Raw genomic sequence first — 13,096 nt, forward strand, 5'->3', positions numbered from 1 at the left:
TCACACTTTTCTTAACATTACTGCATCATTTCCATATCTCCAACTTTCAACTAGCAGAAGCCTTCTAGCGTCATCAATTCGCAGATGCAGTCATGGTAATTTTTGCTATTTCATTAAAAATCGTGAGGCAAATCTTGAAAATTTCTAACGATATACGAAAAATCCCCCTCCCACCATACTTTCAAAAGTCCCCTTCGACCTGTCAAAAATCCCTCCCCGCTCTGTCCAAAATCTTCCACGGTCCTGTCAAAAACGCTCCGTCGACCTGTCAAAAACGCTTCGCTGACTTCGCATCACAACTCCTGCAAACGCTCGAAAAGTCGCACCATGACAATCCTGACGATTATTCGATATAACTGTTGGAATATTGACTGGAGCTGGGCTATGGGTGTCGAATTAAGATTCTGTAGTCCCTTCAGCACCTATCGCCGCAGGTGCCTGCAGCCATGACCGTGAAATTTTCAGGGATTTTCGATATTTTTTAGCACCATCATAATTCATTTTAATGATTTGTAATGCAAATTTCTTATCGAAGAGTTGGCTTTAAATTGATGCAATTAAGGTTGCTGTTTAACGAAAATTTCTATTCATATATTACTGCAGGCTTGGAAATATCACAAATGCAACAAAAATAATGCACGGAATTTTCCACGTATAAGAACAGCGAAATCTTCCTTATATTCAAAACGCATTGAAAATTCTGTACGCGTGATTAAAAATAATTCCACTAATTGTAATTTTAGCTGTGCAAAGTTTTTCAGTTGAATTTGTTTTCACTAGTACAACGCGTAGAGATGATGTACGATATCATTAGGGTAGGTGCAAGTTAATTTCGGCACATGCTTGAGTTTAGTTTTTGCACTAATGTATAAATTCGACAAATCTCTGTACCAGTTGAACCTAATTCCAAAGTTATTACGGTTTGTATGGGAATCTGTATCTATTTTCTCTTCTTAGATCAATTAATTCTTTCTTGAAACAATTAATACAATAATTTCGTCGTTACATCAAATGCCGGATTGCAGTTAAGTCATTCGCATTCGAAGAATTACAAGACTGATGAAAATACGTTTACAGTAAACACTTCCCACCCAATTCATGAATGAATGTACCCGAGAAAAAACTTCGAAACACCATTGAAGCCGCTTGGCTGTCCTTTTTTTCCAAAAATTCTCCTCGTGTAAAATTCTCCAAATTCTCGAATGTTACGCCTTATATAGTGGCTAAGTTCATTCATGGAGTTAATCGTCAATTGTAATGTTTTTCAAATTATGTTTAGTCACATAATCACATAAGCGTTACAGAAGCCTTGCTTACAAATCAATTTTTTAAACTACCTGTATTAACCCTTTCCCAAGGACTTACAGTAGCTGCGTGCCATATCCATTAGTGCTGCCAAACTTTCAACCGTTACCGTTGCGACACTCGCTAATAACCGACTCTGCCAGTCATGCAAACCAATAACAATTTTTACAAATCATGCGAATAAATAGGAATTTCAGCCAATCGTGCAAATTGATAGCAGTTTCTGTCAATATAAGTTACTTTTCAACCTCTTCCTTGATCATGATAATTTATATCAGCTCCCACTGAAAGAATATTTAGCTACTAAATTGCTTATACTTTGGGAAATTAAACGAAATATACAGGCGTATTGCAGAATAAATTAGAAGTACAAATTCATTGATATCATATTTGTTATAGATTTCTAATCCTTCTAGCATGCATATAGTTTATAAATCTCCAACTAAATATTATTCACTAGATGTGGTTGATGAGTCACACCAGTTAGTTATATATCCCATTGCTGGGTACACTGAACTCCGATAAATTAAATTCCAATTCCTTCTCGTGAAACCGCAATACTATACCAGATTATTAAATCGTAGATCTGAAAAGCATTATTTAATAATATTTCTGAACCATACATGGTATTTCCATTTTTAAACTATCTTATCGAATCGCGGTATTGCATCACATATAAATGAGTATTATTAATGGATAACTCTGCCAACTAACATTTCAGATACCTATCACGACGACATGTTACTGAATAGAATTTCATGGTCATGAAGAATCACTTAACCGAGTAACGTTACTGAACCGACAGCTTTTTGACTTGTTCATGTTACTGAATAACCCTAATCAGTAATATAATTGAATTACTTTGCTAGGTTTTGGCATTGAAATATATATCAAAGATCAGCATATGGCAAAACAAATTTATTGTTGGCCTTACTTAAATCTTTGTTTATCTTTGAAACCAAGATATCCATAAGAAGCACGAAAAATTTCAATTTCGAAACACCAATTGAATAGTAAAACGCTCGCCAACTATTTCGTATAATTGACTTTCGGATTGTTGTATGGCTTCAGGATGCGTTCCAATATCCACAGGGAGCTACCAAGTTTACAACTAAACCCCGTGCATAAACGAACTTAGGCTAAAATTTAAGTTTGACTCGAAGAATCATATTTCAATAATAAGATGACCATGTAAAAATGCCGTGAACGAGACGTTTTCCGGTCGAAACTAACAAAAATTTCATAACCATGCCTGGAACTTTCTGTCATGCTGAATTTTTCGTGTCATAAGTTTAGCTGAAGTGCTCACGGCATCGATAAGCTCACTTATATTTATGTCATTTTTGTCATTTTTCTTATTTATGTCATGTGACTAAAGGGAAATTGAGTACTTGAGCAATATTACAAGTACACGTGCTACGATTTTCAAAACAGAGATATTTATAGATAAATAGTGTACATGGCTAATCATTCCTGTTCAGTTTTTTTCAAACGCTATTTATTTTTCATGAATATTATTTTGCGTATAATAATTTTTAAAAATATGTTAACATTTGTAGCACGCTGATTTACATCGAAATTTTGTTATTTTTTACATCGAATACTTAAATAAAAAGTTTAATAATTGATAGAACAACCCGACCTTATTTTAAATCCCCATGAATGGAAAGAGTGAATACGGTTATTTGAATGCGAATAATAATTGCTGTACTAATATAGGTCATGTGTCAGGTTCTAGACAATATATCAAGGTTCAATGGTGCGTGTCGGAGCTGTAATTCTTACAATTTAATTAATGGCAGCAGATAAATGAGTGAGAATGTCCAAATTTCGTTGCACTTTTGGACCTCGTCGAGGGTCATCTTGACTCAGTTTAGCTCGGAAAACGGGTCTAGCAGTGCTAATACGTACGTTCTTTTTACGTGAGGGGGATTAGGAAGCGTAACAATATTTAGATAAAAATACCCATTCATATTTTTCAGTATGGGGGTGCGTGTTGGGGTGATGAGTTTGATACTTCAACAGACATTACCGAATGAGAAATCAATACTCATCATGCATACTCATCAATAAGTAATCAAAACTTCACTACTCATCGGTTGCACCAACCCATATTTTTAGGACTGATCTAATAACTAGTATGTTATACCTTAATGGGTATTATAACCTTATCTTGTTTCATTGAAGTTAAATGACTCAGTTGCTTTGGAATCTAATTGTTTTTAATTATTTTTAGTTATTTTGTTATAAGATTGATTCCCAAAACATTCGTAATTTATGATATGATGTTGTATCTTGACGATGCTAGTAAAAATTTTAATTGCGTTTCCCACAACGATCCATATATAATCGCAGATCTCAATATTTTTTGCGTGATATTCAAGGCTAAGGCATGTATATTTATTAGGGCATGTATATATTAATATATTAAGGCATGTATATTAAATGAATTATATTCCTATTATCACTCAAGATATTTATTTGCAGGATCTATCGTGTGCAGGGCAATTTTGGATATTATAACAGCATTTGTCTTGCTTCCCAACGTATTGAAGCCGAGATATATCTGGAGTATGAATTGTTCAGAAATTTTAACCTTTTAGTGAACTGTGTTCTCAACAAATGAAAACAATCCTCCTTGTGACTATAAATAAGAAATAAAATGTTGAAATATGTGAGGTTGAAATTCTGAGGTAATAATGTGTGATGTCTGTAGGCGCTTGAGTGATTTACCGAATTTTTTTCTGCATTAGCTTCGTGTTATGAAAGTTATTTATAATAAACAGAAATGGATTGTGGAATAAAATGTAAGCGCGAGCAAATATTGTCTCATAAAACTGTTATCGATTTAAATTGCACATTTCACAGTTGAATGCTTATTGTTTAACAATTGTGTGCATTTAAATATAGATAATTTATTGAAACAATGATGCCGGGGGATCAAGTTAATCAATGGCATATCCGTTCCATCAACTGCAAATATGAGAATATGAAAGAGAGTGAAAATTACTGGCTGATTGCTAGTGATTGTACAAAATTTATTTATTCTAATTATGCAATCGCCAGTACTACAAATGAAAAATCTGCACCACCAAAGCCAATTAAATCCCAAAATATGATAGAAAATAAGATGATCAAGTTAAGTCGCACTAGGATAGTTAAATCTGAGAAATTTAATACACGTAAAAATGTAACAAATAGTTTAACTGAAAATAGAATGAAGATGCATTGTTGTAGAATGAAGAGTGTGTACAAACCTCGTGAAGTGCTGACACTATTACTTACAGTGCTGTTTTTTCTGGTAACTCCAAGTATTTCTGAAAATCCAAACGGATTACCCGACCGCACACCTGTTATCAACACCCGTTACGGCCAAGTGCAAGGCTTGTACCAGACGGTACTCAACGGAGAAAAGATAGCCACGTACTTTGGCATCCCGTACGCCACGGCACCCGTCGCCAGTAACCGTTTAAGCCCCACCCGCGCCAGCACCCAATGGCAACGGGTGCTGCAGGCCGACTCCCACGGGCCAGCCTGCCCGCAGGTCCCCCCCGCGGCCTACGCTCATCTGCTGAGAAGGCAGAGCGAGAATTGCCTGCACCTTAACCTCTATGTGCCAGGTGAGATAAAGTTATGTAGTATAGTACGCAACATTAACAGATTTTTCATTTACTTATATTAAGTTTCGTGAGTTTCTTAATTCTGAAACAGTTATTATCGTTATGAATATTTCATTTATTTATTTTGTGTACGAGGCAGAGAAGACAAAAATAGAAGGCAGAGCGAGAATTGCCTGCACCTTAACCTCTATGTGCCAGGTGAGATAAAGTTATGTAGCTTACGCAGCATTAACGGATTTTTCATTCATTTATGTTAAGTTTCGTTCGTTTCTTATTCCTGAAACAGTTCCTATCATTATGAGTATATTCATTTATTTATTTTGCTATTAATCCTTGAACAAAGTATTTTAAGGTGAGTGAAGGATGGAACTTAAATCCTGGCAAAAAATTATTTAATTCTACAATATTTCCTGTAAAATGTAATGAACGGAAATTAATTTTCTTAATTTTTTAAAGTAATGATCGCATTGTCTGAATGATTTAAATTTATTTAATAAAAAAATATCAATTCTATGTTCATTAAAACTTCTAAGTAATCAGTTTCAGAGGATTGTTTGGAGATCTATTTCAAGTTTGACTTTATTTATATAAATAAATGTTAAATTATCGTACTACTTGATTCTAAGTTAAAATTGCAATTCCTTAAAAATATGTATGAAGTAGGGGTACCCAAATAAATGTAAATGCCTCAAAAATTTTCTTTCCAATCATACAATTGTCTTCACATATTTTGTGTAACTAAACTTAAAAAAAGAAGAAATCAGACGGTAAAAGCGAGGTTTCATAAGAGTCTCGGGCGTGTAAAAAAGCTCTCGCCTGACATCGCTTTAAGGAGCCCGTATTTCTGTCTCAGTCTTTACGACGTCGTTCCGCAGCACTTTTTCCAAATTCTGAGACAACTCTTTCATGAAGACGCAAGTGACTTTTGCGAGTCTCCTATGGTGAGGAAAAAACAAGTTTGTATGCAATACCTGCGAGCGCAGAGTGAGATCTTCCGTACACGTTCCGAGCGAGAGAGAGAAGATTAAATAATAATAAATAATAATAATATTAATAATAATTTAATATACATTGAAAAATTATAAGATATTTTGTTTAAATTATTCACTAGATTTTCGCAATGGTATAAGTTTGAATTTCAGTATTTGTGGACTAACATTCATGCACGGATCAATACAAAAATGTTTATTGAATTAACCTCCTGGAAATTGTAGATTAACTTTAAATGTTCAATTACTTGATTTGTAAATTGTTATTTACCTTTATTAGGAGTTTCAGATATGGCGATATTAAAATCGACATTTACTTAGCATTGATAATTTGATCCTAGAAAAAAAATTGAGATCGCGGGCGAGAAGATGACAACACCAAATATCGAACATGAGATACTGCTTTTCTCCTAAAAATGAAACTGCGCAGTCACCGACACAACTTTATGTCGCTGGCTGAAAATTGGAAAAAAGTTGCGATTAAGCTGTGGAAGAGAGCTCAGCGACCATAACTCCTGGACCAAGGACAAAAAGTTAAAAGTTCACGAATAATATGGACGTCGTAAAAACGCGTTTTTCTATCCACTCTTTCTCCGAGCCTCGGAACGATCAAAAGGAGCTATTCCCTTTTGTAGTTAAAAAAATTTTTATTCGAAATCTCGTTTTCGAAAATCGACGTCCACTTATCTCAAGGGAGTCGCTGCAAAAGCACGCAGAGTCTAAGTGTCCTCAGCGCAATGAGTGCAATTCATCTCTTATTGATATATTGTAGATGAAAGTCAGCTCTTCCATGCATAATAATGCAGATATTGTTATTTGAGTGGGCATGTTTTGTAGCATGCTTACAGCCAGGTTCAATGCGACGGGTTCATTAAATAAGTTCATCAAGTGCAATACTTTTCCAAAGTAAATTGGTAAGGACAATGAACATGAATTTAATGTTAAAAAGAAATAAATGTTAGTTTTGAATTTGTAACTATAAATCGACTATCAAGCTATTGATCTTTACTTTCAGAATATTTCAACCAATCGGCGAGTTAAAATTCCCCTTTCTATAATATATATTTGTCTTTCTCAGACCTAATTAAAATCTAAAAACATTTAAAAACCATTTTAAAACTCATTCCAATTTCCCCAAACTTGGCGTCTCGTTGCGGTAGCTTGGTTGCCTATGGAGAAGTTAGGCGAAAATTGAGCCATGCGTCCCCTATATGTAATTAGATGCTTGGTTCGGTTATCCTCATATACTTATTATATGTTGCGGTGCTCTTGTGTTAACAATGAAACTTTGTTCAAAAACAAATCAGCGGCTAATATGAGTGCCGTAGAGCGGCCGTTGTAGCGCTTAATTAATTCCACTCGCATTTATTCAGACAATCTCTTCTGGAGACAATTAACAGTAAAATTGTTTTAGTTTGATTAGCTCAATTAAAGTTGCGTCCGTTGTCGAAACATAAGACTGACTGAGGTCGTGTTCTTCTGTGACAAAATTCGAGCTTTGATACGATTAATACGGCTTTATTATAAAAATTCAGCTCATGATGATTTTATTAGGTATATATTTTTATTTGACTGATTTTACAAGCTCTTATATGTATATGTTTGCTTTCGTGTGGAGATTTAATCCTTTTGATGGTAAATTCTCATGGTTCTTAATTGCAGTAATTTTTTATACTCAAAAGACATTTTGCCTAGATTGTCTCATGCGCTTTAATTATTTTCTCTCGATGTAAGGCCTGTTACGATCGACGTAGCAGCTACAGAATTCGCTTCAAAAAACTACAGGACTCAATTACAGACTGCATGTCTGGAATGGGATCCAAATTACCTCTGGCTGCGTTCATTCCTACTTCCCGGAGCATGGCTAGCTTGCAGCATTTGTTGCTTGCAGCATTTATAATTGTTTGCATAATTTGTCGCTTGCAGCATTTGTTGTTTGCAGCATTTGTTGTTTGCAGCATTTGTTGTCTGTAGCATTTGATGCTTACAGCATTTGTTGTTTGCAGCATTTGTAATTGTTTGCATAATTTGTCGCTTGCAGCATTTGTTGTTTGCAGCATTTGTTGCTTGTAGCATTTGTTGCTTGTCGCATTTGATGCTTACAGCATTTGTTGTTTGCAGCATTTGTTGTTTGCCGCATTTGTTGCTTGTAGCATATGTTGCTTGTCGCATTTGATGCTTGCAGCATTTGTCGCTTGCAGCATTTGTTGCTTGCAACATTTGCTGAATTGAATGAAACTTGCTGCATGCCGTGACACCTTCAGCTGCCTGCAGCTTCTCCTGTAACTCTTTCAGTAGATTTGAATCCAAGCAACGACAAGAGCAATATTTCAGAATAATGTTTCCTTCTGGGATTTGTATATAAATGTGCAAACATGTATTTAAATGATACTAATTGAGGAAACAGTTAAGCTTGTGGATTTAGTAAATCATACAGAATTGTATTCTGTATGCAATTGTATTCACAATATGCAATTGTACACCCTGCGCGTATATATAGTGCGTTATTCATGCAACATTTTCTCTAAGCACCAAAATGTTACTGGCACTACTATTTTTTTTTGCCGCGCCTAGACGCAAGCAAAAGGTACAATCAAAAACATAATAACGTCGTCAAAATATCAGCGAAGTCCAAAAAATGTATCCGAATTTAAACGATTAAATTTAATGGGGAAAAAGACTATGAATCTTCGAACCCCGCTCATACTGCCCCTTGATAAAAGTGATCGTAAAGAACATGAAGAAGCACGAGGCTTGAAAGGAAGTCAAGTTCCCGGGTCTCATTCTTCATCAATAAAACAAGTCTACAAGTTCCCTGAAAGCTTTCCAAGTCTTCGGGCCGAGTTTTAATGCTTGTGGACGTCAAAGAAACATTTAAAGACCATAGGAGTTTCAGAGCACTGATTTCAATTCATTCTTCGGCTCAACTGCGAGTCTGAATGGCGGTGTAACTTTACCATTGCTAAGTGATTCTGAACGTAAATTTATAAAAGTGGTAAATATGTTCGACCTGAGATACGAGTGAAGAAACTAAGGTCAATTTCAAGAAACGATGTTTTTGTCTAAATAATCGTATTGGACAATCAACTGTTGGAAAGAAATCAGATTAAATTGTTTCAAAATCAATTGTTTCGAATTCAAGAAGCGAACAAGGGACTTGTGGGCAAAGTTTTTCTCGCATTGACCCCATGCTTATTAAAAGGCTCATATACATAAAATTATACCTGCTGAATCTCAGAATTACTATTAGGAATGCAAAGACCGTTTTTTAATTTTATAGTTTGACTAACCAAAAGTTTTTTCATTAATATTCATCAGCAGTACCTTGATTTGAACATATAATATTACATAATATTTTCGTTATACTGATTCCTGTAATGCAGATGGATGTTGATGATACCATTGATCCATCAGATTCCCGATTCTATCGTGAGTGAACATTGATTCAACGACCTACGTTATAATTTTAATCCCGTTCTAAGTTTTTATTCTCATAAATTCCTTCTACTTGCTGAAGGGAAGGAGTCTTTCGATTCATGGAAAACAAAAGTTATTTCCTGGTTGAAGAGCAAATAAAAGCAGCCATTTTCAGTCCCAAAACGAGAAGCTTTTAAAGCTGTTAGAGCACAATTTCAGAAAGACCTTATGACCATATGATGAGTATAGAACTTCTCAGTACATGGTCAAGCTGATGCTCCGCCTTCGTCGTCCTCCGTCTCCGAGTCGTCGCTAGGCAGGTCACCCCGCCCTCGGGTCCCGGATGTAACGTTGGACGTGTTCCGTCTATTTGCCCTCCTTTGGGCCAGCTGATGCAAGATGCTGTTGCTTGTCACTTGCAAAAAAAATTAAGTTTCGAATGTAGATTTTTCTTGACGAGCCGCTCCATGGATGATTATTGTATTCATTGATGATAACTTCAAAACCACCGCTTTGTCTGCAACTAGAACGTGATCAAGCCTTTAGGTCAAAGGATGCGGTTGTTTTTTTAACGTCCGTGAAGAGTCGAATATAATGTCCTTTGATGCAGCCAAGTCATGCGTGGATGGGCCGCTGTTATGAAAGATGACAACGAATTTTTCGTTTCATTGAATTTATCAAGCACTAAATCTTTATTTTTCCTCAAAATAAGTATTTAAGGAAAATAGTCGAGTTCAGTTCAGGTTGTTGTTATTTTATAGACCACTAGAAAATGTCACTCAGATTCATGACGCGAAAAAATTGAAACCGACTATTTTATAGACTTTTAGGTTATTCACAAATTTAATCAACTATAGAGAATTTTCTATTATTGCTGGGCATATACAGGTTTATAAGTATAATCCAGTAAATTTAGTGCCACTTTTAGTGAAATTTAAGTTGAAATTGAATTTAATCGAAGTTTGATATTTCATTCGAAATCGCTTTAATGTTTCTTAATTAAATTTTTTTTCGATTTTAAGCTAACTTTGATTGATATGCGACTGTTTCTGGAGGGAAATTTTCTTAGTATCTTTTGATCTTTTTGTAGCTGTAGTGAAACTTGAAGAAATATTATTTATGTTGAAAATTATCATGTTGCTTATATATGAATTTGAATTCAAATATAATTGAATTCATTGTTTATGTTTGAATTTATCATGTTGTCTGTGTTTGAAATTGTCATGTAGCCTATGTTTTAATTTGTTATGTTATTCATATCTGAATTTGTCATTTTGTTTATGATTGAATTTGTCATGTAGTCTATATCTGAATTAGTCATATTGTTTATGTTAATATTTATCATGTTGTTTATGTTTGAATTAGTAATGTTGTCAATATTTGAATTTTTCAGGTCGTTTATGTTTGAATTAGTTACGCTGTTTATGTTTGAATTAATCATGTTGTTTATGTTTGAATTATTCATGTTATTTACGTTTGAATATCTCATGTTGTGCAGTTGGAGTGAAGGCAGCGCCGGTGCTGGTGGTGGTGCCCGGGGAGTCATACGAGTGGGGGGCGGCAAGCCTGTACGACGCATCGCTGCTGGCCGCGCGAGGACGCTTCTTGGTCGTCACCTTCAACTACAGGCTCGGCATACTGGGTGGGAAATTAATGTGTATTGGTCCTGGGATTGGGTGAGAAATGAATAGCCAATACTGATATTGGGAGAGAAATGAATAGCCAATACTGATACTGGGTGGGAAATTAATGTGTATTGGTACTCATATTGGGAGAGGAATGAAAAGCCAATACTGATACTGGGTGGGAAATGAATAGGCAATACTGATATTGGGTGAGAAATGAATAACCAATACTGATATTGGGTGGGAAATGAATAGCCAATTCTGATATTGGTAGAGAAATTAATGACCAATACTGATATTGGGAGAAAAATGAATAACCAATACTGATTTTAGAGAGAAATGAATTGCCAATACTGATATTGGGAGAGAAATGAGTAGCCAATACTGATATTGGGAGAGAAATGAATAGCCAATACTGATATTGGGAGAGAAATGAATAGCCAATACTGATACTGGTTGGGAAATTAATGTGTATTGGTACTCATATTGGGTGGGAAATGAATAGCCATACCGATATGGGGAGAGAAATGAATAGCCAATACTGATGCTGGGTGGGAAATGAATAGCCAATACTTATACCGAGTGGGAAATGAATAGCCAATACTGTTACTGGGTGGAAAATGAATAGCCAATACTGATATTGGGACAGAAATGAATAGCCAATACTGATATTGGGTGGGGAACGAATAGCCAATACTGATATCAGGTGGGAAATCCTGAATATCTATTGATTCTGGGCTATAAATGATATTCTTTTTGATTATGTGTGAGAAATGATTATTGATACTGGGTGAAAAAATGAATTTTTTATTGATTCTAGGTGAGAAATTGAAGAGTTTTAGATGAGAAATAAATAGGGTATATTGATTGTAGGCAAGAAATAAATAAGGAATGAATCTGATATTGATATTGAAACTGGGTGAGAAAGGAACTGGATTTAAAGTTGATATTAATGATATCGAAATATCCCTTGGTCTTGTAATTAAAAATTGAATACTCATAGATTTACAAATGCCGATGTATAAATTACAATAATAAAGTTAAAAAAACTGTTGTGTTACAGTAAAGATGTAAATGTCCAATTTATGATTACTTTATACATAATAAAAAATATAAGACAGATTACAAGATGTGTGAAATTATAACAAAGGTCAGATTAACTAATATACATAATAATATTTAATCGCATGCAATGATTTGTTATCTCTGCAAAAAGTAAATCAAAAATTATATCGATAAACATTCTACGTCTTGTTGGCAAGGAAAGACCGAAATGGTCGAATTTGTTTCTATATCAATTGCCAGTGAAGTCACGGTTGTGAAGTACAGGAGATACACGAGATTTGAATACTACTATTAATCATATTTCGGCTACTAGAAATTCACGAATATTTGTAATGAACAATAGTAAGAAAATAAATGAACCAAGGATATGCATCAACTTATCAATCATCGGGATAATATTCCACTTCGCCTTCCATTTACATTCCTCAAAGAGGCCGTACCTGTTGCATGGCAAGATGAATTATTCATACTCATCGAATAAACCAGAATCTCCATGGGAATATTTATTTTCTAAGGGTTGGCAGGGGTTGTCGAAATAAAATAAAATTGCGCATTCGTTTGTATGGATGAATTATTTCTTTGGGTTAACCTTTGCATCAGCATCAATGTCAGACTGTCAGAACTTTAGCCTCATTGTCAGACTGTCAGAACATAATGTCAGACCTTCAGCAGGCAAGCATTATTGTCAGACTTTCAGAATGTCCTTGTCGCAGCATCAGAAATAAATTTATTTACTTAACAATGCATGGCTTAACTGAGGATTCATGTACTTTAAGAAATGCATGGCTTAACAAAATTAAAATCGCTCGAGACCATTCCTGTTATGCTGAAGGCCAGCAGGAGTCTGGCAGGTGGCGATAAGTCTAAGCTCGAGCTGCTAATCATATTCAACGAGTAATGCATAGCGGAATAAATTATACACGGTTCACGAAAACGGGCGGAGCTCACCCGAGAGTTTTTAAGATATTTTTACAGCGTCGACGTGAAGTCGAGCATTTTTCTCTCTGATTTACAGAGGTAGTTATTTTGCAGTGATAAATGAAGCGTACAGAATGCGCTACCAGAAAGGATATGA

The 13,096-nt window shown here is 35.1% G+C and overlaps 1 protein-coding gene across 1 annotated transcript in view; it reads left to right on the forward strand.

The window, feature by feature from the left end:
* The first annotated feature begins 4,543 nt into the window (after positions 1 to 4,543).
* Positions 4,544 to 13,096, forward strand: part of LOC108679090 (neuroligin-4, Y-linked) — a 49,371-nt gene continuing 40,818 nt past the window's right edge. The window contains exons 1-2 of the mRNA XM_018167615.2: positions 4,544 to 4,925; positions 10,830 to 10,973. Coding sequence (XP_018023104.2) covers positions 4,544 to 4,925; positions 10,830 to 10,973 — 526 coding nt within the window. The remainder of the gene's footprint in view (positions 4,926 to 10,829; positions 10,974 to 13,096) is intronic.

This window comes from Hyalella azteca, unplaced genomic scaffold (genome assembly GCF_000764305.2).
Source record: "Hyalella azteca isolate HAZT.00-mixed unplaced genomic scaffold, Hazt_2.0.2 contig13311, whole genome shotgun sequence".
Lineage (NCBI taxonomy): Eukaryota > Metazoa > Arthropoda > Malacostraca > Amphipoda > Hyalellidae > Hyalella > Hyalella azteca.